The sequence below is a fragment of the Anser anser genome (assembly GCF_964211835.1).
Source record: "Anser anser genome assembly, chromosome: 1".
Lineage (NCBI taxonomy): Eukaryota > Metazoa > Chordata > Aves > Anseriformes > Anatidae > Anser > Anser anser.
In genome coordinates, this window is record NC_139720.1 from 116,788,241 (window position 1) to 116,814,419 (window position 26,179).

The 26,179-nt window shown below is 40.3% G+C and overlaps 1 protein-coding gene and 1 long non-coding RNA gene across 7 annotated transcripts; one reads left to right on the plus strand and one right to left on the minus strand.

Annotated features, from left to right (window-relative positions):
• Positions 1–491: 491 nt before the first annotated feature.
• Positions 492–1,663, plus strand: LOC310890736. Its single transcript, XR_014577284.1, has 2 exons — positions 492–630; positions 1,091–1,663. It is a non-coding gene; the product is annotated as an uncharacterized lncRNA (long non-coding RNA).
• A 139-nt stretch (positions 1,664–1,802) lies between these two features.
• On the minus strand, positions 1,803–25,290 carry LOC310890700 (histone H4 transcription factor-like). Of its 6 annotated transcripts, none has more exons than XM_083819317.1 (10): positions 24,003–25,290; positions 22,782–22,935; positions 21,448–21,671; positions 17,477–17,588; positions 13,499–13,651; positions 12,984–13,061; positions 10,118–10,238; positions 8,927–9,065; positions 8,015–8,130; positions 1,803–7,386 (listed from the first exon to the last, which is right to left on the minus strand). In XM_083819317.1, exons 2-10 carry the CDS (start codon positions 22,930–22,932, stop codon positions 6,987–6,989), a joined length of 1,494 nt encoding a protein of 497 aa, XP_083675443.1. In that variant the 5' UTR covers positions 22,933–22,935; positions 24,003–25,290; the 3' UTR covers positions 1,803–6,986. The 6 variants fall into 6 exon arrangements, with proteins under 6 accessions (XP_083675443.1, XP_083675442.1, XP_083675440.1 ...); XM_083819316.1 differs by having other exon boundaries at positions 23,954–25,290; XM_083819314.1 differs by lacking the exon at positions 24,003–25,290 and adding an exon at positions 23,779–23,943.
• Between the last annotated feature and the right edge of the window lie 889 nt (positions 25,291–26,179).

The window sequence follows — 26,179 nt, forward strand, 5'->3', positions numbered from 1 at the left end:
GCCCCGCCGCCATGGCGCTGGCCCCGCCGCCTCCGTGCGCGACGGGGAGGAGAAGCTCGGGCCCCGGGGGGCGGCCGCCCCCTGCTGCCTGCCCGGCTCCTGCCCCCGGGAGCGGGGCTCCGCTGTGAGGGCAGCCCCGAAGGGCGTCCTCGGCTCCTCGGGCAGCAGCGCAGTGGGCGAGCTGTGGCAATTAAGTTGTTAAATAAAAGGGGGTGACTGCTCGCTCTGCTTTTCTTCTAACAGGGCCTGCGTCCCTCTGGCACAAGGGAAACCCTTCATCTACCCTTCATCTGTATCTCCCAGACCCATCCTGCAGAGGATGGAGGCCGCCCGGGCATGTTAGAAGCATTTCTTAGGCTCTGGGAAACTGTGCTGCCACGCACTCGTGCGTCTATGCCTTGCAGTTGCCTTGGCACGAGGGATTTTGATTAGCCCAGCTGCAAACATCAATCCCTGAATCGTTTTTTGGGTCTAATCGCAGGTACCGCAGGACCGATGGATGAGGCGTAATCAGTTGCTGAGACACTGCAGCTGAAAAGGAGGGAGCCTGCAACCTTTGGTACATAACGTAATCCTGAGGAGGCTACTCCTATCTGCATCGTGACCTTCACGCCTATCACATGGCTAAAGGTTAATAAAGCTCGTGTTTGTTTGTTATAATGAATATCAGACTCGAGTTTGTTGTTCTAGGCAGTTAGTGTACAATTTACTCTGGCGAGTTAGGCAACAGACAGAGGACAATGTGTTTTAAAGCCAGGGTAATATAAGTAAGTCACTTTGTTGTCTTTGCAAAGCTCCATTTTAAAAGAATCTATAGAAACATTTAATTACTCCCAAGGCACGGGACATCAAGTCTGTTCTCAGGGCTTTATTCCACATGGACTACTTCCTGCTTAATTTACTCTGGATTAAATGAAACAATTGCTTACTCTGAATGAGAACATATATACATAAATATATTAGGAATAAGAAATAACTGTGAGTAGAGACAAACCCTTAGGCCACCTGTGTGACCCAACAGTACACCTCTGTCTGACCTCCTCCTCTTGGCTATCATCCTGACTTGTTCCTTGTTTTGATTTGGGTTCAGCAGGATCCATGTGGAGGGACTTCTGTGCTCTCAAGAAGCTCTGCTTAAATTGAAGAAATTTGCAGAACCAGGGCCTTGGACACTGTGTCTTCTGGAGGTGTGCATGACTGACTTCCCAACAGTACGCCAAGTGTTTTATTCCACTAATGATACATTACCATTCAAACACCTCTTTCATTAGACAGATGGCAAAAACTGTAAAACAAAATGAACTATGCAAAACTCAGGTTGCAGCTGAGTTTAAGCAAGAAATGGGTTGTGTACCTTCTACCTGTACTGTGATTGGAGAGCTAATTCAGCACACACCAGCAGCAAAGGAGAGCTCATGACAGAACATGAAAAGAGCTGGTCTAAGAGAATTTAGATTACTCAAGTGCTTTCAAAAAGGCTAGGCCTAAATAAAAGCCACACTTAAGGTGCCTAGAGAACGGCTACTCAGCCTCAGAGGTTTTAGTTGGTGAAGTGTAGGAAAGCTGGAAAAGGGCACCAGAAGAGCTCCTCTTAAAGACGCACAGAAAGATGGTGGCAAAGGAATCCCAGAGCAGTCAGCTCCCCAGTTAAAAATAAATAAAACACGCTAGCAGCTAATCAGGATGGCAAAGAGCAGCCAATACTAGCTTTATTGAAAACAAATCATGTGAAACCAGCCTACTGTATCTTTCTGTGGCAAGGTAACCAACCTTGTTTATCTTCTCCTCTCATGTGCATGTACAGGGCATCACAAAGAAAACTCCCCTTCTTACTCTTGTTTCTCTACTTGCGGTATTTCTTGGTCCAGTCAGAGAACAGGATTTCATACAGTGCTTTAGCTTTTTCTTTTTTTACAAGGATATCCTTCTAAAGGTTTGCTTGATGCATGTGAAATAAACCAGCCCAAAGCTTCAAAAGGTTGGTGGGCATCTTGGCCCTTGTTACAGCTAAGATGTTCTGTGAAGAGGCAGCAGATTTTAACTATGTAACACCAGCTTTAGAGCTGATACAGAAGAGCACTGATTTGCAAGCTTTCCAAAAGATAAAATAAACATCCATTTATTCGTCCACTCCTCAAACATTTAAGCTGTGGCTTAGGTTTTATGCACAAACGGTGCAATACTGCAGTTGGCTTAAGCTGACTTAAAACGACATTATTACTGAAGGAGGTTTGCAGTCCTCTCTTTTGTCTTGGCACTAGTGCTCACACAGTTGTACTAGCATTCACATGGTTGAACAGTAACTGAATCAGCTCAGTGATCTCACATGAGGGGAAGAAAAAAAAAACAAACCACACCACTCCCTTTCTTAGTTTTCAGACAGGTGAGAAAGCTGGCCTGACTTACCACAAGCTCACTAATGTCAACAGAGAGGGAGGCAAGCAGGCTGGAAGGGAACTACCTCCAAAGAAGGTGATGAAAGGGGCACAGTTGCACATGGTAGCAGATGCAGTGGCAAACTCAGTTTAAGGAATTCCTTGCTGATCTCACGTAAAGTGCGCCCTCACAAAAAAACAGAATTGTGGTGTGGAGGTGGAAATGAGCAGAAGAAAGAGGGTGGGGATTCTTACACTAAAATACCCACTGAAGAAAATTAAAAAAAAAAAAAATCACCTACAATATAGGTAATCCTACTGAAGTCAAATGCACATTCTGGTTCACAGTGCCCAGAGACAGGCACATGTATGAATCTTCCCTAGTTCAGAGCTTAAATGAATGGACACTGCCTGCTCAGCACCCCAAGGATCAGATCCTTTACACCTTGAGCATACAAAAGTAAGCCATGAATTAAAAGGCACGCTGGGGACCATCCTTGGGCCTTCACCAGCGAGTTCTTAGTGCTCATGCTGGCAATATGCGAACCAACGGGAACACAGGCTGATAATTTTGTGGCTTCCTGGTAAACCTGAGGACACTTCTTTAAAGGCAGAAAACTGAAGTAGATCCATAATTTTCTTAAGATCACGTAAGCTCCTCACTGTGGAGGCAGTAACAGAGTATGCTCTGTATTTGATGTGCTCTAATAAAATTACCGTTTCAGGGCTTTAGGTAAGCTTTGCAAAGTGCTTTTAACATGTCTTGCTTTATGGAATTACATGCCAAAAATCAGATTAGAGCAAATACTCCTCTTCCAAATGCTACACTTTAAAGCATGTGCAAAATAATAGAACTACTTAATGATCCAGCTTGGAGATTATTTTTTTTTCAAGGAAAAATACTGTATTTTTTCATAACTGCTTCCTTAGAAACTATTGAACTATTTATGTTAACATTTTTCCTTTTTAAGGGTAAGAAAAAGCCCTGCATTCAGGAATTTAAGTGAGAAGGATTAAGCAACCTCAATTACAAATATATCTCATTATCAAGTCTGTTTGTGATGGTAGAGAGCTTGTACCAAGTGAAAAAATACAATTAAAAAAAGAAAGATTGATCAGATTAATCACATTAGCGTAAGCAATGAATAATAGAGTTGTTTCTGTGGTATTAGGGAGAAGAATGCCTAGTTTTAAATTTTCGTTCTCAGACCTCTGAGAACAAAAAAGGCGTTCTGCATGATTTCCTCAAGCTCGGTCTTGCTCTGCTTCTTGGCAGACACCGTCATTTTTAGGTACATTTTTTCCTGCTGTTAGCTGCGCTGCAGGGCACCATCTCCTAGGTCATCATCAAAGGGTTTCTTTGCCAGTCTGGCAAGCTGTCTCCTTCTCCCTCCACAGAGGCGAGGGCCAGCCCGGTCCCACTGAAATCCACAGCGGTCCTGTGCCAGACCCGCAGTTATGCATTACGCTTGTGCCACAGACTCCGGCGGACCTTCGCCAGTTGGCTTTATCTGATGATCTGGCTCCAGGAGAACAAGTCCCTCATGACTCACGTCCACCTCATACCTGATTTGCACGGCAACAGGTTGTTTTTCGAGCTGGGTCCCACAAATGCCAGCGCACGATTCCTTGCTTCTTCGCAGGCCTTCTGTCTACCGGGAAGCGCTGAATAACGCACGGGTTTGACGAAGATATTTGCTGAACTCGTGCCCAGCGTCACACGCAACGGGGTGCCACCAACTTGCGGCGTGATTCAGAGCTCCCAGTCTGCAGGCACCCTCTATGGGCACTGCTGTGAAACACCACTCAAGACCCGTCCAGACGCAGCAGCACTGGCAGGGGAGAGGGAACTTCAGAGTCACGGTGGAAATGAAGCAGAAACTGAAAACCACTTTTCAAAACCAAGTGGATTTACGTACATTCACTATAGTAAGCACAACTGGCACAAAAATTTTATAATTTGATATTGAACTCAGAAAAAAAAACACCTCTTTTCAAAGTTCTTCAATTCAGATGGATATTTTATTTTGCTTTCTACATGCAAACCAGCATCTTGGAGTGGTAATATAACACCAAAATCTCACCATCAATTTGAAAAAAACTCTGAAAAAGTAACTTTGAAATCCATTGTTACAAACTACTATTGTCTAGTAAATACAACAGTGGTAACAAAAGTTCTGTATCCAAACTAGAGTGTGAATGCAAATTCTAAACTAGATGACTGACAAGAAAATTGATTTAACTTTTTAGCTTTGTAAGGTCCTTGTGTGAATGCAAACACTGTGAATGATAATTAAGTGGAGCAGGTACCCAAGCCACAATAGCATAAGGCTCTAGCGTGTCATTAAGCAGCATAACTATGGAAAATTATTTTAAAATACAGCTTTCAAAATAGGTTTCCATTAACAAATGATCATCCCATTGTATCTGTCCCCACAGTTTTGTCTTCAAAAATGCATTTGATAGTCTCGCACAAAGCTGCAACAATGTAGAACTCGTAGGCCATGTTCTTGACTTTCAGGCTCAAAACCAAATCTATAACACCATGCTTTAATCTGTCGTGTGAAGCCCTGGTCCTGAACGGGCCTTGTGTTAATTCGCCCTGGTACCTGCAACGCAGCTGGCACTGAAGACAGCAAACTCCGAATCAGGCAGGCATGGGCATCAGCCCAAAGGAGAAAATTGTTGGATAATGGATTAGAGGCTTCTGGTGAACTATTATAAAAGATCTGGAAAAGGCTCCACTGTATTTTGGTTGACTAATACTTTCCATTATAAAGGACTCTTTCTTTGGGAAGCATTAACACCTCTGTTGTCTGTTGCAGGCCTTTGATATTTAGCAGGGGAAGTCCCAGAGGCTATAGTGGTGCCTATTCATTGCCCAGAGAAACGTGAGTCAGTTTTACCTGTATTGTAAAGTATTAAAAATGTTGGGTCTCTGATTCATGCACAAAGGCAGATTAAAATCAGGCTACCACCCACATCTGTCTGGCCTGCCCCCTCTGCACAGATGGATCAACTGCTCTTGAAACATCAGCTGAATTGCCACAATTTACAGCCAGGCATATTTAATAACACTAAAATCCGAGCACAAAGATCTCAGCTGCCAACAAAGCAGAAACTTTCAAGGCAGTAATGAGGTGGATGGCTACGGGAGATTTCCACTGCTGACATTTTTGATCTGTGCTTATGACGGGCTTTATATTTCTTTTTCTTTACTCTCTAGAAAACTGCAGAGAGTTTTCTACAGAAGATGCACAGCATAAGTCCTTCCAAATACAAGTGCCCCAGTATCCTTGGTTGCCTTGAAGTTGCATGGCAAGCTCATTCTCATTTCAACTCCAGACAGCCTATCTTTGTCCAAACTGTTCCCAGTCTGTCTGATACTCCGTTCTTGTTGGCTGGGGCCTCACCCACATGCAGGTTGGATTGTTTGTCCTGGGGCCTTAGTGTCAGTTTGCCTAGGTAAGGAAATGAGCATTTGGTAAGGGACAGTGATTGTACTGTCCACCTTGTGGACAGCCACCACTGCCTTGAAAGTTCCTGCTTTGCAGACAGCACAGGAAGGCATTCCCAGAGATTACCTCTGGGTCCTCCAGGGATGTTGCTAATACATTGTAAATCAGTCTCATAGCTGACTGAACATCACCTTCTCATCTGTACAGAGGTCATTCATATCTTGTTTTAAAAAATGTTTTCAACATCGGATTCCATTTTTACTGTGATGAAAGATAGCTGCCCTTCTTTTTGTCTCTGCCCTTTATACAAGAATCAAATTAGTAATGTCTTTAAGCAAGCACTTTTCCTAACGGGTCAGGATAACCATGGCTATATGGAAATATTTACGGAAACAGAGGTAGGCATTTTTAGCTATGCTGTCAATATCGTTATTTTGCTTTCTCGTCATTGTACCTGCAGCACCCAACAAATAACTATAAAATTTCAATTACAGCAAACTCTACATAAATTCTAAGTTCAGCTCTATGAATATCTTTAATTGTTCTATTTATGCATAACCATTGTTTTCAGTTTAATGCATTCATTTAACAGTGCATTGTAGCTTAAAAGTCCATTATAAAAATGTCTCTATAATAACTCTTGAAAGAATTTTAAAGTCAGTAAATAAAGCTAAGAAACCAGCAGAAAAAAAACGTAACTTTTATATATATATATCTCACAAGCTGTTATCTGATTTCTAATAAATAGCATAGTGGAGTAATAAATAATGGGATGTATTCCCTACCATTTCAAACTTTGCCTCATGTATTGTGTCACTGCTTTCCCCCAAGGGCTATATTTGTTTTATAAATAAAGAAATATACACACACATATATATATGCTATATGAATACGTGAAACTTAAAACTTTCTTCTCCAAAGGGTTATTAATGAACATATTATATGTGCATAATATTGTGTGTATCTTGCATATATATACTCTAAGCACATTAGAATAATTTAACATGAAAGCAGAGAAAAGACAGACAGTATTATACACAAGATTTTGACAAGGATAAAAGTGCAGACTTCTTAAAATGTTTTGCTTAAAAAAAAATACACCTCTTCTGAAGAGTATACTTTTCACAGCTAAATCCACAAAAACACTGTTTTTCTAGAAAGCCATCTGAATTCCCAAGCCCAGGTCAATTTCTATTAGTTTTTCCTTCACATTCACTGGTGTGGCTTCATCAGCTCTCGAGGAAGTAGAACAGCTTTCAAATGTCTGTACTGCGGTCTGAAGTTCCGAATACACAGGCTCCGGTATAGAAAACTCTGCTTCTACCAGAACATTTTCTCCAGTAGCTTGTAACCACGGCTGAAGTTGTGTGAAAAGTACTTCTGTTGTTGAAGCGTCCCTTTCGCAAGAGTCCCCTCCTTCTCTTCCAAAACTATTTTGACTTACTGACAAGTTATTTATTATCATCTTGTTATTAAGAGTCTGACCTAAGCCTGTGACAGCATTATATACTGCTAAATTCAAACTCATGTGGCCCTCATCATCTTCTTTATACCTAAGGGAATAGAGTTGAAAATGCAAGTTACAAACACAGTATTTACAGCAGAAAATAACATCTAATATGATTGCCAAAATTGAAAATGTCTGCAATTAGAAGATGAATCAGATTGCTATTTATTATGTTGTACTCAAAAAAAAAGCACTCTGTATGAAGAGACAAATGCAATAGGGTTCCAATAAGTATTTTTCATCAAATACATATCACTTAATATAAAATAAGAAATACCTATTCACGATTATATTTCATTTGCTGAATTTTCTTGTTCCAAAATGGAGAGTGAGACTTGTTTGTACTTCAGAAGCTGTTGATATATTTATGCACAGCTTACTTCCTTGGCGGATACAACTTACATGGTCAAAAAAAAATTCTTTCAACAATCTAGGTTACAAGAATTTCCCAGTGGTAAAGGCTATAAAAACAAAATACTTTGACCATCTTTACACTAGGTTTTCCATCATGATAGCGAAATTTAAGATATAAATTGTTTCACAATATTTCACTGAGTATTTAAAGCTTGACCAAACATAAGACAGCATTTAATTAAATATCTGGATCTCTTATACAAAACCTACAAAAAAAAAAGTTACTTTATAATCTGAACAAGAATCAACTGATAACATACCTGAAACGAGAATGACTGCTGAGTTTATGTGCTTTTCGAAGATGTAGGGTCAATGTATAACTCCAGCAGAAACATTTCTGACAGATGTGGCATTTGTATTTCAGAATACCGTTACTCTTGGAAAGAAACAGTGTTAGAGTAATTTAAGACTTGCAAATCTGCATGAGGACAATTAATCCTTTGTTGAAAAGGGGGAAACTACACTATCTAGCTAAAAACCTTTTTGAACATAACTCCCTAATAGGTTTTAAATGTGTGGGATTTAGGCAAACTTGTCTGCTTAAGGAACCTCATTGAACATGTAAGTTGTCTTTACTGCACATATCTTCAGTAGTAGTGTGACAATATAGCTTCCACTAAAACCTTTACAGTTTACAATATAGCAGTGGTTGTAACTCAAAGTTGAAGAAACAGGCAAGAAGTATGCATGAACTATTGCAGCCAAAACTGTATTTTAATGTTGTGATGAAAGACTCACATGATCAGAAGTGATGTAAGCGTTACGTGTTCTATAGTTTCTTTATTTCCAGGTTACATATTAGCTCTAAGGGTGGAGTATCAACATGAGGAGAAAGGTGACATTGGATTTTAATCCCTGAAATATTTTGCATTTCAGATTAGGATTGGCATGTTATTTTAAAGAAAAAAAAAACACATAAGTGGGGAGTTGGCTGAAATTCAAGACTGTGAGTATGCAACTGCATGTACTTAAAGTAAGCAATCAAAATCTATAGGTAAGGATGAATCAGGTATTTGCATAATACAAGAGTCCTAGAAATATGTGCAAATAGATACTTGATTTGATGGAAAAATGAAATATTTCTTTCATTCATATGAAACTAAATACATGTAGATTTGAAACCTAGGATCACTTATAGCAATATATTCTATTCTGCTATTTAATATACTCACCACATGTGCTCTCTTGTAATGCTGTTTCAAAGTTTGTAAAGTCCGTGAAGTAAAACCACATCCTTCAACATCACAGCTGTAGGCATTTGAATCATTGTGTGTTTCAACATGTTTATGCAGATCATACGCGTTCTTAAAACTGAAAACAAGGTAAAACAAATAACAGATATAATAGTACAGAGGAGTAGTCTTGTGGTTAATGTTTAGGACTGGGAGGTAGTAATTTTTGGCTCTGACAATGACAAGTGAAAGCGGAATATGTGTAAATCATTTCTCTTCTCTACCTCAGTTTTTCCACCTGTGAAAAGGGGATAATCTCTTTGATGTGCTCTGTATTTCATTTTCCATTCCTTCTTTCTTCCCACACATCCACGGCATGCCCAAATCTAGGTGATTTTTCCACAACTATGTTGCAAGGCATCAGCCTCTTTCTGTTCACACTGAGAAAATTCTTGTCCATTACGGATCAGTCATTTCATTATTTCTGGTCTAGAAATTCAGATTGTTTCCTTGTGTCCACCCACACTGCGAACACAAGAGTACTTAAATACTTGTTTACTTTATCCTACTTTCCGCATAAAAAGGCTAGACCTCTCATCTTCCCTGGTAAAAGTTACACATAATTTGCCAGTCCAGTGCTTGGTCTATCATATCACACATCCACAACTTGGTCTATCACATCACAATGGTATATTTTTATGTCTTTTTTTTTTAAATATTATTATTTAATTGCTGTTTGGCATCATATGAGGAAAGCAGAAAAGAAACTGCTGCAGAAAAATCAGAGACCAAGACAGCAAAAGGTATAGTGAACCTGTGGCAGAAAAATCACTCAGAAGATTATGACTCTCCCAGGAACTGGCCAGCAATCATTCAGAACAGCAAAACCCACAGTTTAAGGCACTACTGCCACACATCTCCACTTGCCATCATCATGGGCCATTTTATAGTCCATACAGTCTTGCCAAGAAAAGTCCCCTTTAAAACTTCAATCCTACTTTACCAGAAGTTCATGAACAACGTTTTAACAGATGAAGGCAGATGAACAGCAGATAAATCTATTACATTTCTTCCTTGACCAGTTGACTGTTTTAGTGGTTGAAAAGTTTCTTCTCTCTGTTAACTCCTATGTAAAAACTAACTCAGTTCTACAGCTCTGCTCACAGAGCTACAAGCCTTAAATCTTCTGACCTGCTGACACAGAGGTGACAATGGAAAGGGCGTTCATCACAGTGTCGGTATCTGGTGTGTGCTTTCAGTGAGGAGACACTTGTGCATACTACATCACAAAGCGGGCACGTAATACGGTTAACTGTAGAAAGAAAGATACTTTCAGTTCTGCATCACGACTTCAGCAGGACGTTCAGTCCACTATGACACATGAAAAGAAAATGTATTACAAACTCATATTAAAATTAACAGATTATAATAATTCAGGAACAAAATATACAGAGGAAAAAAAAAGAGATAAAAATGGAACACAGGTAGAATAGAAAGAGTAGTCAAATAACAGTAATCTTTTATATGTATATATACTATTACAATGTTTCGAGTTACTTTCAAAAAAGGTAAGGGAAGAAGATGTAGAGGATCATGTTTCACTCTCCAGGCTCTAACAAAAGGATGATTATCTTCTTGCCTTTAGCACTCTGGGAGGATTCCTAAAAGGTGCACGTTGTCTGGAGGCCTTCTGACAGACAAGCACTGGCAAATCTACCTTTAATGTTTAAGGTATTACCACTCTTTAAAAAGGTGGTAGAAGGAATATGTGTCTGCCCTCCGCCTCCCCGTTTCACATTCGGATATATTTGCTTAAGGCATAATAATGGTAGGTGCTTGCTAAGCTGCCAGACTTTGAACTGCAGTGGCTGAGGCACAGGTTTGCTCTGCTGACTCTGGAACAGGGGAGAACCTCTGGCACGCTGGCAGGCAGGACTGCAGCATCTTAGCTGAACAAATGCTTGCTTTGCTGCGTGTGAATCAGCAACCTGATGAATGCGGTAGGGAGAGTCTTAACAAAGAAGTACGGGATTTCAATAAAACCTGTCATATTTAGGACTCTGAAATAATGCCTTATTTTATAATCAGACCGGTGCTCTGCAGGTGGCCAGGGAAAATCATGCAGTTGGAGTGTTCATGTTTTCTCAAAAAAAAAAAAAAAAAGGAAGTAAATATAATGTGTTCTAACTGCTCTGGAATCCTTGCATAGACATCTTTCCTCATAGCTTGTCTTGAAGTAGGATAATCTTTTTTTTCTCCCTAAAATAAATAGCTTCATGTGCAAAATTAGTCTGGAGTAACAATCTATAGAACTGCACCAGTGAAGTCTCTTGAAATGGTAGTATCCAACAGTTTACTTTGTCTTCTGGCACGTAAATGTATCCATGTGGGGAGCAATTTCAAAATACCCACAGACTTTGCATTCACATCACAACTTATCTCTAGCTAATTTCTTATAGACGGGCATAATTTTCACTATTTATCTATACCAGAAAGCTATTATGAAATATGCTGGAGTAAGAATCTTAAAATGTCATGTCTGCACTGGCAGTCTGCACTAGCAGACATGTATGCTGCCAGAATTTTTAAAGAAAGCTGAATCATGAACCGAGAAAGTAACTGGCTCTAACGTCTGAAGGGATTTATGTTGTGCCTAAACAATTGGACCCAGGATTGCTTCACAGCTTCTTCGGCCAAGTTCACGTTGCAGCTGGTTCACAGTGGTTTACTGGGACATGACACAGGATCACATCATCCTTGTTCCTAGGTCCAGCCACCCTGTGATTTTCCCTGGCTGTGCAAGCAGGGAACAGGATGAATTATCAGGGGACAAGGCCAGCCAGGCCCCTTGTACCGTTCATAAAGGTTTAGATGCAGCCAGAGGGACCAGAAACAAACAGCCCTGTTCATCACGTCTTATTTTAGATATCAAATCTATTTTAATGTGTATTATGCTTTAATTAAACAAAAAAAGCAACCTCAGCATATTTAAACTGCTTCATTAGCTAATAAAAATAAATAAATCTGTATCTATTTCCATTTTCTGTCCAAAATCACCTTGACACAAAGGAATAAAACTAGTCTAGTAAACAAAAATCTCTCTACTTTCTGACATAAAATATTAAAATTAAGATATTTTAGGTAGATGCACGCCAAGTATAAACATATTTAAATATGAACATGGTTAATCTTGGTAGCTCACAGTAAGCACCAAATCAAATGCATAGTGTTAAGCATCAATGTGTTGAGTTGCAGACAGTGAAAAATCATAGAATCACTGAATATCCCAAGTTGGAAGGGACGCATAAGGATCACTGAGTCCAACTCCTCGATGTTTCATGTTTTCTTTACAAATGCAACTAGAATGTAGAATCTACTGTGACTGAGCAAGTCCGCACATAGCTACTTGTATGTTTATACAACCTAAATAACTGGTACCCAGGTCTGGCTACATGGTTCAAATATTCCTGTTCCCAAAGCAAAGACCCACCCGCTTCTCGGCTTCTGTATTTCCTGTATGTCCAAGAGCAATATCACATGTTTCCTTCTGCTTGGATGCTGTAGGATTCTTTCCCAGCAAGTCATAGCTGTTGTAGTACAACTTGTGGGAATAATTTGGGGACCTGAGGGAGATTGTGGTTAGGTCAGTGAAGGACTATGCTATTTGAGTGAAGCTGATTATGTACTGTGAAGTGAGCAGAGATGCAGCTCAAGCTCAAACACTACTTTGGCTTTAACCATTCGCCCAGTCATGAAAGCAAGTAAACAGGGATGCAAGTGAAGAATAAGCATCTGCACAGGAAGCTACTGCAAAATAGAAAAGCCCACACCGAAAAGACCCTTAAACTTTTTCATCAGAAGGCATGAAGAAGGGAGTCCCCTTGCTTCAGTGAAATTCTTGCTTTCCAGAATTTGTAACCCAGTTGCCCTAGTTTTGTCTATTAATTTTCTTAGCTGATACAACAATACCTTAGTAACTCTGTAGTTTATCAAAAACTATTCTGTATAAGGTGACCTTGAGAAAAGCATGTTTTAATTTTAAAAAGCTCTGACTTACCATGTCCCCTCATGTGATCTCGTAGCAGTCTTTCATTGGCAAAATGTTTGTGACAGTTCTGGCAAACAAATATTTGTCCTGAATTTAAATAGAAATTATTTAGTGGCGATACAAATCACTTATGAAAGATACATTAATTAATAACCTATAGCTGCCAGTTTTGTAAATAAGCTAATACAACATTGAGACAGTTTCAGTATTCTTTTTCATTACCAATACTCTTCAGAAGAAAACTTAGTTTAGGCTTAATGAAAAGGATTGTTTATCAGTAACTTAATTTCATCCTCAGTCAGATAACAATGTTCAAAACACTAACAGTTTGAAATTTGAGTCAATTTTTCCATCAATAACCTAGAATGCTTTTACTTTCCATCGCCAACATACTCATACTTTCATGAGATTGACTTGTAAGAAGAACAGAATTATTTATGAGACTACGTGTGCACATTTGTTATAAAACACCTTAAATGAAAATCTCTTTAAAATATACACAAAATAAAAGCATATTGACTTACTATCTTCTGAAACTTGCCTCCTTATGTGATCAAAAAACTTAGTGTTATTGGAGAACATTCCTCCACAAGTAGGACATGCTACAACTCTTTCTTGCGTGTGGGTTCTTAAATGATCCCATAGCTTGTGCTTGCCTTTAAATACTCCTAAGCAGTCTAACACAAATAGACAAAACAAACAAACAAACAGAAAACAGCTGCACATGAGTGCTACAGTCTTTCTTGAATAGAAACAGCAAAGTCTATTACATATGTCTTACCAATGTATTTTTAAAAACCCAAAGTAAAACCTCTTCTGGTAGAAACAACAACAACAGCCAACCAGACTGTTGCAAACCTCATGTGACATTTAACCCTGCAAATATCTGTGACAAAGTCATATTATTTGTCAGTAATCAGAATTCTCGAGACATGTTGTCCACATGTCCTTCCTTAAGAAAATTCTAGTTTTGAATTTGCAGAGGGCATGTTCCTATACCTTCCATCATCAGGCATAAAAGTTTTTGACTCCACCTGTATGTTCGTAAAGTAGAACAGAGATAAAATTAATTACTATCTCTGTTGCTATCACAGAACCCCAGCAAACTTCTCTTGTTCTCTTGAGAAACAGGAGAATATGACGGGGTAGTGAATACACGTGAAAGAACTCCGCTTACTGACCTCTTTTTTTTTTTTAATTTTCACGTTTTTCTATCTTTACATACACATTCACGTATTGGTTAACCACACGCAATCAGCTATCCACCAAACAATCTTTGCATATAAATAGCTGTGTCAGACCTCTTGAGCTCAGGAACAGACTGGTACTGTAGACAAAGAGCAAGAACAACACAACTAGAAAGTTCTGGTTATTGACATGTGACACATAAGGGTCTAGTAGGTTAATGTGTTGGCGTAAATGAAGCTTAAGAAGAGCTCTCAGTAGAAAACTTCGGATAGTTGTGAAGGAATACCCTCCCATATAACATAAGAAGAAGCTGCCACAAGACTCTCATCTACCTACCAAAGATAACAGCTATGCAGAAAACTGCATTTTTAGAAAGGTGAAGTAAACAGCCTGGACCCAATCAGAGACTCTTAAGAGTCAAGAAGACTAAATTCAAATTCAAGAACAAGAGGTAGGAAAAGGTAAAAGATTCTTTGTGGATGATGCATGAAAATGGTCATTAAGTGAATCAAACTCAATGACAGGTTGGATACCTTTAGGTCTCCGAAATTAATACGTAAAATTAATTTAACAGAAATGATTCACCTAGTTCATTTAATCAAGTAGGTGCATCATGAGTTCCAAGTTCCATTTTTACTACTCATGGGGACTTTTTCTCTAATAGAAAGAAATGCCATAGTCTTGATAACAATCCACATCCACACCAGGCAGCAGAATAGAGACAACTTCCTGGAAAGGACCTCTGAGCTTCAGATTAACATACTTAGCAAAGGGCAAAGCCCTAGATTCTTCATTAAAAGACAAAGGAAACCTAAAACCTCACCTTGCCTACAATGAGGAAATAGGATCATCAGTGTCTCCTTCATCTTCACTGAGTACAGGATGCTTCTGGTCAGGAGGGGCCACAGAAAAAAGGCAAGGTCCCATGTCAACGTCAGGAGCTGGAGGAGTGATTATTCTTCCAGTGCAACCCGAAGATGTCTGTCTCCATTCGACTCCAGGTTCAAAACGTGATATATGGGACATCTGACTAAATCGCCCTTTTATATCTTTAATTTGTGAACTCTGTCAAGGTCAACAGCTTCTGGCTGCCTGACCAGCCTGTGGCCATCACTCCCTGCCATCCTCCCCTGCGGCCTCTTCCACCTCACACATCTACAAGTTCAGTTGCTTGTGTTTGAGGTCCGCTCTAATACGGTGATGCTGCATAACCCTTGATGACACTTGAGCTAAGTTGAGGTTGAGAGCAGCAAAAAGCCTCCACTCATGCACCCTGAGCGTTCTGGCTTGGGACCTGCACTTACCTGCACTGTAGGGATGCTGTGAGGGGCCTTGCACCTCACTGCCCCTGCCTCTGACTTGCTGAATGAGCTTCCTGGCTTGGCCCCGGGCCTGTCTCGTTCCTGTGGACTTGTCCAGTGGCTGTGGCTGACCCTGGCTGGCACCACCAGACCTGCTCTGCTCTTGTTCAGGTTCTGTGAGACTGCACCCTGCCGGTGAGGTCCCTGCCTGCCTTACCGTCGCCCTTAACTCACAGTTTGCCTTTCCTTGCAGATCAGCCCATTCTTGCCGTACCTCCACAAATTCAAATGAACTCAGACCACCAACCAGTATACTGAGGGTAAAGACCGGGAAAAGTCTGGTGCTATCTGTTGTCCCAGTTCCACGCCAACTGCTTCCTCGTGGAGATGAGACCTCACATGCCTGTGCATGTTTCTTAATTTGGGGGTTGGAATGAAAAATTGTCTTTCACTTCCTGGACATTATGATTCTCCATGTTGATTTCAAATGTTCATCACCACCCTGAATGTCCAGACCACAGACTAATATAGACCCCGCTACACCCAGGATATATGCATTTATTTTTTGAGGCACAATCTTTGTCTCAAAAGAGGTCTTCTCAGTTCCCTAGTGACAGAGAACTTCCATGAGTTCAAGAAGCAACTGCTACAGTACTTTAATATACTCCTTTAAAATGACTTTCCTAACTTCCTACTTGCACCTCTCTTGTTACAACTGAAGCTCATTACTTCTCATCCTTTCTAGCACAAACATAGAGAACAGATTTCACTGTTCCTAGCAGCAGGGCATTTCTTCAACATATTTGAAGATGTCATACTCCTTTACTTTCACGCTTCCCTTTACCCATTCTGTTATTTATGCTATACAGTCAGAAGAGTCCTTTCAGTTGTCCTAATAGGCTATATTTTCAAAAGCTATGATCACACAGATATGTGATTTTATTTTCCTCTAAGGACTACATATTTTACACTATCAGGCAACTGGAGTGAGTTCCCCAGACAAAAAATGTGCATCTGTTGTCTGATCTCAGGGTGGAAAGGAATGACGTTGCCTTGCATCCACGGACTGGATTTGGCTATCACCACAGTGAATACCTACTCTAAAAAGTAACTTTAATAAATTGAAAATACTTATATGTGGAGGGTTAGATATAAAGAGGATACAACTTAGATATAAAGAGGATTCCATTCAAACCAGGACTTTATTGACACACGTTAAATTGTCAGGTTTGAGGCAAACAGAATGAATCTGCTCCAGGACCAGAGTCTAACAAATTGTCTCATTATTCTTCAGCAGAAAGTCTTCTCTTCTAGAGAAGCTCTGCTCATACACTTTGTAGGTCTGAAGCTGAATGGCATGTACATCAGAAGGCAGTCCATACTTTAGCCCTTACTCAAACAATAAAGGCATCTGCTATGAAAGAGTGTCAATGGAATGTGGCTTCTACAACAGAGCCAAGGGCAGAACATCTGCTTTGAAGCCATGGTGATAATTTTAACACGAGAGGTAGCTAGCGACACAGACAATGCATCAGAAATGCTCTTTCTCACCACAGAGTTAGTTGAAAAAAACTAGAATGGCAATAGGTGTGCTTCCCTTGATTTGAAGAGACAGGTGAGTGTAAGCAGAGAGTAAGCTCACCATCAAAGGTTATCGCGAGGGAAACATTCCTGGTCCTGAGTGGTAGAATATAATTGAAAAGTCTGTTTGAATGGTATACAAACTGACATTCACAGACTGAATTATGAAGAAACCCAACCCTGGTCAGTACTGACATTTCTCAGCTTATGCTAATAGGGATTTGAATGCATTTGGTCCCACGGATGACATGAACTATTCTACTTAAATCATGGGTGCTATAAAATAAAAGTGTTCTGCAACTATTTTAGATAAAAAAAAAAAATATCTGAAGGTCTTATAATGTCCTATGCAATATGTACTACTCAGTTAATTTTATAAGAAATGTTGCAGAGAAACTATTTTTTGCAATTTAAATTTTTTATATGAACTACCTTTCCAGTGACAATAAACAGCTTTCTTCTGATCTGTAACAGTTTCTTCCTCAGCAGCATAAGCATGATGAGCAACATGTTGATAGAACCACTCTGGATTATTGAAAGTAACCTAAAAACAAACAATAAAAAAAGGCATGGAGAAGTTAAGACAGTTTTGGCAGGAAATCAATTGACAGGACCATAGAATTAAGTGCTTTTAGAAACCAAACAGACATCAGTAAATACTGCAGTAACATTTAATTAACTCACCCCAACAGAAAGAATATTACATCATTACAAAAATGTAGAACATTCGGCAGTATCCACCACAAAACCCAGGCCCTGAATTTGGACCTACCATCATGTAGTTGAAGCCTGTCTAGCTTAATTGAGGGAATGCTACCCATTCTTCACTTCTACCTGCTCACGAGAAGGCTATGAAGGAAATAGGAAAGCTGCACGATGATTAGACTGAATTAGGTGTTATAGACAGAGCGCTCCACCAGTCGGTGTGTGCGACAAGGGGCAACTAAACTTTAATTAGCCTCTTCCTCAGTCCACAAAAATCCACACCTGCAGTGAAAGTACACTGTATGCTGCACCTTCTTAAAGTCACACAGGGCGTCATCCAGCTGCAGACTGTCCTCAGTGGCAATTTAAAGTATTCCTCTCATTTCCCAACAACGTAACCCCTTAACCTCCCCGCTGCACTAGCCCAATTTTGTAAGGCTACACATTGAATCGGGACAAGGCATTAAACAGAATCTGACTGATCTGAATTGATCTGGCTTTAAATGCTAGGGAGAGGAAATGGGGAAAAAAACAACACCTCCTTACACTGGTATTGCCACCGCAGATAATGTACAGTTGATTCAGATTGAAAGAGATTTATCTTTTTAAGAAAAATATGTAAATGAAAAAAAATTATTCACTTAGTATTATGTTTTTAATGATCCTAATCTTAAGAGAGTGGATTAAGCTAAGGTGTTAAAAGGCATTATTTGCGCAGAACAGAGCATTCACATGAGGAGTTAATGCAGGCGAACTGCTGCATTTTTAATTCGTACTCCAACGTATTTCACAATAGCTCCTCGGGGAAGACAAGCCCTTATTTCCTCTGAAGGACTTGAAACATGATCTGAGAAATCCAAGGTCCTGTGTATATGAAAACATGCAGGCATATTAAGGTGAATCAACTAAAGGGATTAAGCTCGACAACGATGGAAAGCCTCTTCACTTCCTCATCAGAGTGACCATAGAGAGGTTAAACCCGCTTTTATTTATTGGCACCATCCCTAAGTCTTTCCCCGGAACTTTCCTGAGAATTTCTTTATATGTACATAGAGGAGGAGAGAAGCTTTGGGGGCTGTTGCCAGAGTTAGGAGCTTTACCTTTGGGGAAACAGAATCTGACACGGTAGGAGGCACCGCAAGAGTCGGGGGAAGCTGTATAGCCGATTTTCAAAGAGAATTATATTTATAACTGTGGGAACATATTTGCAGGAGGGTGGGAAATGTAAGCAGCTTTCCCTGCCCTCACAGCTCTCCTTCGCAGTGCGCCCTACCCCACCTCCTGGGTCTAGTCTAGCCTGCCTACTAAGTTGGGAAACATTCTTTTAATTAATAAAATTCACAACATAGCTTGAACTTGAAAAAACATGTATAAAAAGATTTAGCAAAATGCTATGGACTAAAGGAGTCCACCTGCCACAAGCCCCCGCTTACAGAAATGAAATACAGAACATGAAATCGATGAACGTGAAGACTTTTCTTTTTTAAGTGTGCTTTTCAAAGACTGTGTTTACTGGCAGATGCAGCAAAATCAAACTTCTGAGGGCTTGGAAGTTTTTCTTAACTTCATTTTTTAAAATAAATAGACCAGTTGTTCCACTGTGCAAGTAAAGGCTGATTGGCATGTATCAAAAAGCATTGATACCTTAAAGTAACTACTGTAAGAAATAAGATTCCTACAAGCTATGAGGCAAAAGGGAAATAAGATTTGTTTGTAACAATAGTTTGTAATCAAACTATGCAAACCATCCCACAGTTGCTATAAATAATGCTCTGTATTACATGCTTAGGCATATAGCTTTAAAAAGAAGAGACTGGGGGTATTTCCATGCTTAATCCAATAGTGAATAAATGCTTACCTACAGAGAGAGAATTTCTCACAGATTGAGTCAACAACAGAATTACCTCTCCCTATAAACTTTGCTTGATGATTTTATGTCATTTCTTATATAAAGAAAAAAAAAATCAAAGAGAGATATCAAAGCGTTTTTTGGGTGTAGGTATTCTAAATTCAAAGCCAAAAGAGCCAAATGGATAGTTCTGGGCATTCTGTCCAACAATAACATACGCCTGACCAGACACTCACCCTTTATATATGCTATGCCATAAACAATCTGTAAATTGAAATGTTAAGAGGAAACTAGAAATAACCTTATACTTAGTAAGGAGAAGGTTAGCAAAACAAAACATGGGCTATAACTACCACCAGGAAACAAAAACATTTTCACTCCAACATTACACTTACTCTAATTCAACAGTGTGGTGTACGTGAGGGATTCAGCATGTATATAAAGCATCACCAGTCTGACATTCTCTTGCATGGACATATTTTCACCCTCATTAGCTCTTGTTTGTAACATCAAAAAGCATAATTTATGTCATAAATTTAATTTTATCACAACTTTGATATGAAAAAGTTATAGATAAGGATTTAAGGATGATAACCCATGCGTCATTGGAGGGCCCTGGGAGACATAAGGTAAAAGGATGAAAGGCCTTTCAAAAACATTAGAGTTTTTGTTTTTGATTTGTAGTTTGATGTTACTAAGCCTACATCAGATTTACCCATATAAGGTTTACAAAACTGTCTAGTTTTAGAGTTTTTTTTTCCCACGGCACAACTCATTTCAGGTGTATCTTGTTCTCCAGTATCACTTTGGTTTCAATTATATCATTTAAGTCAAATGAAATCAAAAACTCATAAAACGTGACAAAAAGCAATGTAGATTGGATAGATATACAGCAGCAATTTATCTCATCTCAGAGACAGAAGTAGTGTAGATGTCTAAAACCAAACTTGTCCAACAGTTACGCAGAAGGGGGCGGTATGAAAAGCTCTTCTGCAAGGCATCACATCTACAGATGCAAAGGTAACGCTCACTGGCCACAAATAACAGCTGAGCTTCTGAGTCCAACAGTGACAGGGAAAGTGCTTCCCTATAATATCATATCAGTTTGAAGCCACTTCTGATCAGGAGCAAACACCTCTAAGAAACAGAAATAAATGTACATGGGCAGCACTATTTATGTTAACATTCTCAAAAAAAAAATAATGTATATATATATAGCAGCTGCTAATCACCTTGGTTCATGTGATACAGAAATAGCACAGTTGGAAGTGAATAGATAATCATTTTCTTTAATACAGGACACCACAAAGTGGTCAAGATACAACCCATTTTTAGTTGAAACCAATCCTGGCCACAACTGAATGTGAGACTTGTAAGAAAAGCCTATTGTAAGCATTTGATTTCTGTCCCAGTCAAAAATTAAAAAAAAATACAAACGAAAAACAAAAACTAAACAACATTTCCAACTGATCAAGGAAACATCAGATGTTCTGAGACTTTTCTTCTGATAAATGATAAGCTCTCTGGACCTCTCTAGAAACTACCAAATTCATGAATTTAACATTCAACTGCGTATATTACAGATTTGCATGTATGCTCTTAAAATATGAGGAAAGTTTCATCTTTGCCGAAAAGATCATTTTAGTCACCATAAAAAGAAAATTTGAAGTCATAGATGGTACGCAAATATCTTGTTTACATTTTCATGAAGGCTACCATAATAGTCCCCAGATCTAATTTATGATAATGGGAAGCATTGTACAGAGGTAAGTTTGAGCAAGTGAGTCAAATCCAAACGTAAAGTTAGGAAAGGAAAAAAATCAGTAGTATCTCAGCATATATCACTTACATTGCAATTCTCCCAATTGCAGACAAACTCCTCTGAGGTCTGTGGTAACTGATGCCAGCTACGGCTGGTCAGCAAACACGCCGGCAAGTCGTGGTGTAATGCCCATAACCGGGAGCCCACGAATTTCAGTTTGGTGTGGTAACTGTGAAAATTGACGTGTGTTATCAGCTCTCTGGGATCTTTTGCCCCAAACTCACAATTTCTCCACCAACACCGGTACTGCTCTAAACACAAGAAAGAAGTAACATTTTACAAAATGCTGTGTAAAGCCTGCAAGTGTTGCTGCAACAGTGAGAACACCAACAGCACTTACATTTGCAATAACCCTACGATCTGTAAGTAACCTTATCAGGGAAACTGGTAATTGCTATCTGCTGATAATGTGGTAGGGAAAACTTGCAAATCTCAGTGGCAAACAGATTTTCCGCTGTCTTAAAATTATAGCACCACTAGAGTGCTTTGTACCTTCAAACATAATTTTTATAGGAAGGCGCTTCACAGATTCAATGGGAAACTTTTGTAAAAATTTGTATTTTTCTTAGGTATATACTATGATACTCTTTGGTTTAGGTCACACAGACATTGTTAATGTTGGTTCAATTCTACTTTTTTCACCTTTAATTAAAACTCATTCACCTTTAATTAAAATGTCTACACCTGTAATTACACTTGATTACAGTGTTAAGAATAAAAAGCAGCATACACGAGAGCCAAAATAGTTATATTAACAAGTCTAGTATATTATTGCTATTACATCCACAGGGACTGCCTATAATTTTCTGCAGAATCAGATTTTTTGTTTTCCTTTTAAGTACACTTAGTGCCATTAAAAAGATGTAAAATACAACACCAGTCATAAAACAGCACTGGTGTCTGTAACCAAACAAGGCAAACACCATACGAACATTAAAAGTTTCTGTTCTTCTATTAAGATTCATAAGACTGCTACTTCAAACCTGGAATTCATAAGCACCAGGCCAGTTACCTGAAAGGGAAGCACTCTGCCATTCAAAAGCAATTCGCTAAAATCTGTTTTAGACAATTGCACCTGCTCAGGACCTAACCTTAGAAAAACCCTCAGCAAAAGTTCCCAGATCACCTCTCCAGTCTCTTTCCATTTTAGTAACACCTATCCACAGAAACAAAAATCCAAGACCATCAGATCGAAAGGAAAAAGCAAGCGTAAATCTTTGTCTAAGGGCTTCGAGCAGCTGGATCCTTGGGAAGTCATGAAGGTCTGTGGGGCCTGTAAACTGAAGTCAGTATTACTTCCTAACCTAGGAAATAATCTTCAATACTGCAACATGATTTCTGTGACATGAGACACAAGTCACCTGTTGTTTCCAGGGGGTGATGTAGATACTCTTTCAAGTGTTCTGCAATGTGATCACAAAACTCCTCCATGCATTTTCCTACAAAGAAGCATTCTTCCCATTCACATGGCAATATCATTTCGGAGTTCTTAAATTTGCTTCCAGGGGCCATCACCTACAAGTTTTAGAAGTACAGAGAAGTTTTAGTTACTGCAACATATTTTTATAAATTTCCCTTGTAAAAACAGCAGTTAGGATTACAGGCTCCTGAATGATATATATATTTTTTTCCTTTAATTACTGGATACTTTATTTTAAGAATCTGTGGCCATATTTTGCAAACATTTACACCTTGCCAGAAGCCCCCAGTTGTGACATTTTCATTACAGCCATACAGCTGGAGCCCTACGATCACCGTCCCAAACATCTGCTACCATAATTTAACTCCACAGAAGCACTGTAAAACATCTTCCACACAAAAACGCAAACTCTGGGAGGAGGATGGCAACAAGCAGCTGGGAGGAGGTTCGTATCATCCCTTATCAGCACATACAGATCTGGAAGATGGATGGCATCCAATAGCCTAAAGCATCAGTATAAAAGCCTGCCTGCGCCTCCACTGGTGTGGCTACTGAGCCGATTGCTGTAGAGTCAGGCACTGACATAATACTGGTTAAAAAAATTGGTGGAAAAACATACAGGAGTCATGTGTCAACTCTGTGGTGTTAGGTAGACACTGTTAATATAACCTGCAATATTTTTGCACTTCTGGCCACCAAATATACTGATTTGGAAGCGTGTCCCCCTAGTTAATTGCTAAAAAGCTGCAGAGATAGTTGAACATCTTCCACTGGGACCCGTACTTTTCCCTCATTGTAAGAGGGTGATTTAAACCGCTACAACTGACTGGTTTATTTCACCCATTCCCCATCCCGCTGACCCCAAGCTGCAAAGCAAGGAGAGCGCCCTTTGTGCTACGCATTAAAGAATTCACCATCGACTACTTTAAAAAAGTTACTCCGAGCGCGGCAATTAGCATCACTGCCACAAACTACTCAGAGCAACGATTCCTCTAACGGGCCAGGGCCGGTGCCCGCAGCACCCTGCCCGGGAGACCCGAGGTACGGCCCCGGCAGGGGGCTCCCGCCGCCCCCTCAGCCCCCCGCCACGGGCGGCCGGGGCTCTCCACACACCCGCCCAACGGCCGCAACCGCCGCCGGCCTGAGGCGGGCCGGGACGCGCCTGCGCAGGAGCCGCCTCCACGTCTGGGTGGAGGTGGTGGGGGGCGACTTCGTCCCCTCATGGCGCCCTCGTTGCCTCTCACGGCCCCTCACGATCCCCTCAGGGTCCCTCGGGGCCGGGGGCGGTTTTGGGGTCGCCCCTCGGGGCGGCGACCCTCGGTCCCAGCCCACGAGTGGGTGAGGAACAGCAGCAGCCGGGTGTCCTGCGCTGCCCGGGTGTGTGGTTTCTTGGGGGCGTTCATCGATAACAGCAGGCTCCCGCTCTGCTTGAATTACTCCTTAAACCACTCTTCGTTCTGATAAAACGCTCACGCGCAGAATTTCTAGCCTTTTATTTATTTTTTTCTCCAGTGTGTAGTCTCAGAAGCACCGTCAATACTGCAAGAAGACAAAGTTAATTAAGAAGGAAATGTGCACGCTGTATGATTAGAACAGCGATCCCTTCACTAGAAATGCTCTCGGGGGTGACTGAATTATGTTCTAGCACCGGTAAATGCAGCGCTCTTCTGCAAGGCTGCTCAGCCAGCAACACCCCATATCTCTCTCTATTCAACCCGCTTCTGACTTGCACAACCACACAAGTATATCGTGCCTGGAGGAGAACTTGGTGCATGTTGGGATTTGCATGTATTTCATGGGAAAAGTAGTGGAAAAGGGAGGAGAGTGAATGAGAAGTAGGTGCATTTGCCTCCAGGACAAAGTTTCTCATTTTTTTTTTCTCTTTGATTATGCAATCTGAGCTCTTCTCTTTTCCGTCTTTATAAATGGTGTTTTGTCACAGATTCCACTGTTTCTTCAGCAAAAATCTTCTGTTTGATTCAGGACTGACTTCACAGAAGGACAATAAAGCAACTATTCTTTACCTTTTAAGACAGCTCCCCAAAGAACCCCTCTTTGTCCAAACACCTGCCATACGTACCCATGTTTACTCTGAAAACACATCCTGAATTCTCTGTTGTCACATGGGCCCTTGGGTACAGGTGCCATTTGTATGGCAGGCAAAGGTATTTATTCCTTTGAAAGCTCAGACCATAGTCTTAACATAGGTATGGGTGTGGAGAGAAGGGAAGAAGAGCTCCCATATGCAGTTACTGTATTTTTTTTTAACCTACCCACAGCACAGCCCATATAGCAGATTTGAGAACCATTCTTTTCTATCCCCCTCTCCTTGGCACAACAGAGAGCGGGGGTAGGAACTTCCCCACCCTTCCCTTTAATGTGCTCATTTGATTTTTTGTTGTTGTTGTTTTGCAATTTGGTTGTAAAGCACCCCTCTTTATTCTAATATCATCCCCTCAGTGATGCTCCTACGTCAGACTTGCATGCAGATAGCACGTACAGGACGGAGCAGGTCTCTTCTGTGCGTGAGAAAGGACGTTCAGGCTTGAGAAAATGCTGCCCACAAGCTCTTTCCAGAAGTGATGAAATGTAGACATGCTATACACTCTTATCATTCGTGCATCTCACACTTTGCGACCTGCATGTTGCTGCATATAACGCACTGAGTGTGCTTTGCCTTTGAAGTTAATGTATGGTAAACTAAGTACACGCTACCACTTTCCCCTCTACAAGTAACAGTATAGGTTCTGCTAGAAAAAAAGCATCTTAACATATTAATCGCTAATATTTAGTTAACAGGACTGCATCCACCACATCTTACCATACAGTTCTGTACAGCAAGTTAAGTATGTGTTCTCTGTTTTTTTGTTGTTGTTGTTTGGTTGGTTTTATTATTATTATTGTTATTATTATTAAAAAAAATGTTGTATGCCCGATGTATTTTGTTTCCTCTTTTTCCCCAGCTTTGAATCTTTTTCTTGAAATTCACAGGTTCGGGCCCCAGAGACAACCAGGCTCCTTCAAGCTCCGTGAAAAACAGCCAGCTGCGTTGGGAAGAGATGCTAAAATGAGAACATGGCTTGAGGGAAGGGCTGGCAGAGCTCAGCTGATATCTGGCCTCATTAACAACACCCAGCTCATCAATCCATACACGAGCAGTTCTGGCAAACTGGACAGCGCACGTGCTGCCTCCTTCTTCCAAGAACCTTACAGGTAGAAGGGCGAAAATCTGCAGAAAATCAGCATCATTAGGTCTGATAATTTTAACTCCTCATTCTGCCATTACTACACTTCTTTTTTTTGTAGCTATTTAAGTTTTCCTACCAAACACCTTAAAAA

Bases quoted from the DNA above. Each gene is read 5' to 3' on its own strand.
- LOC310890700 (XM_083819313.1), bottom strand. From the start codon at position 23,153: ATGGCTGTAATGAAAATGTCACAACTGGGGGCTTCTGGCAAG. The intron at 13,062-13,498 runs GTAAGTCAATAT...ATTTAAATTCAG, and splicing joins GAGGCAAGTTTCAGAAGATA to GACAAATATTTGTTTGCCAG. The intron at 7,387-8,014 runs GTATGTTATCAG...CTATTCCCTTAG, and splicing joins AGCAGTCATTCTCGTTTCAG to GTATAAAGAAGATGATGAGG.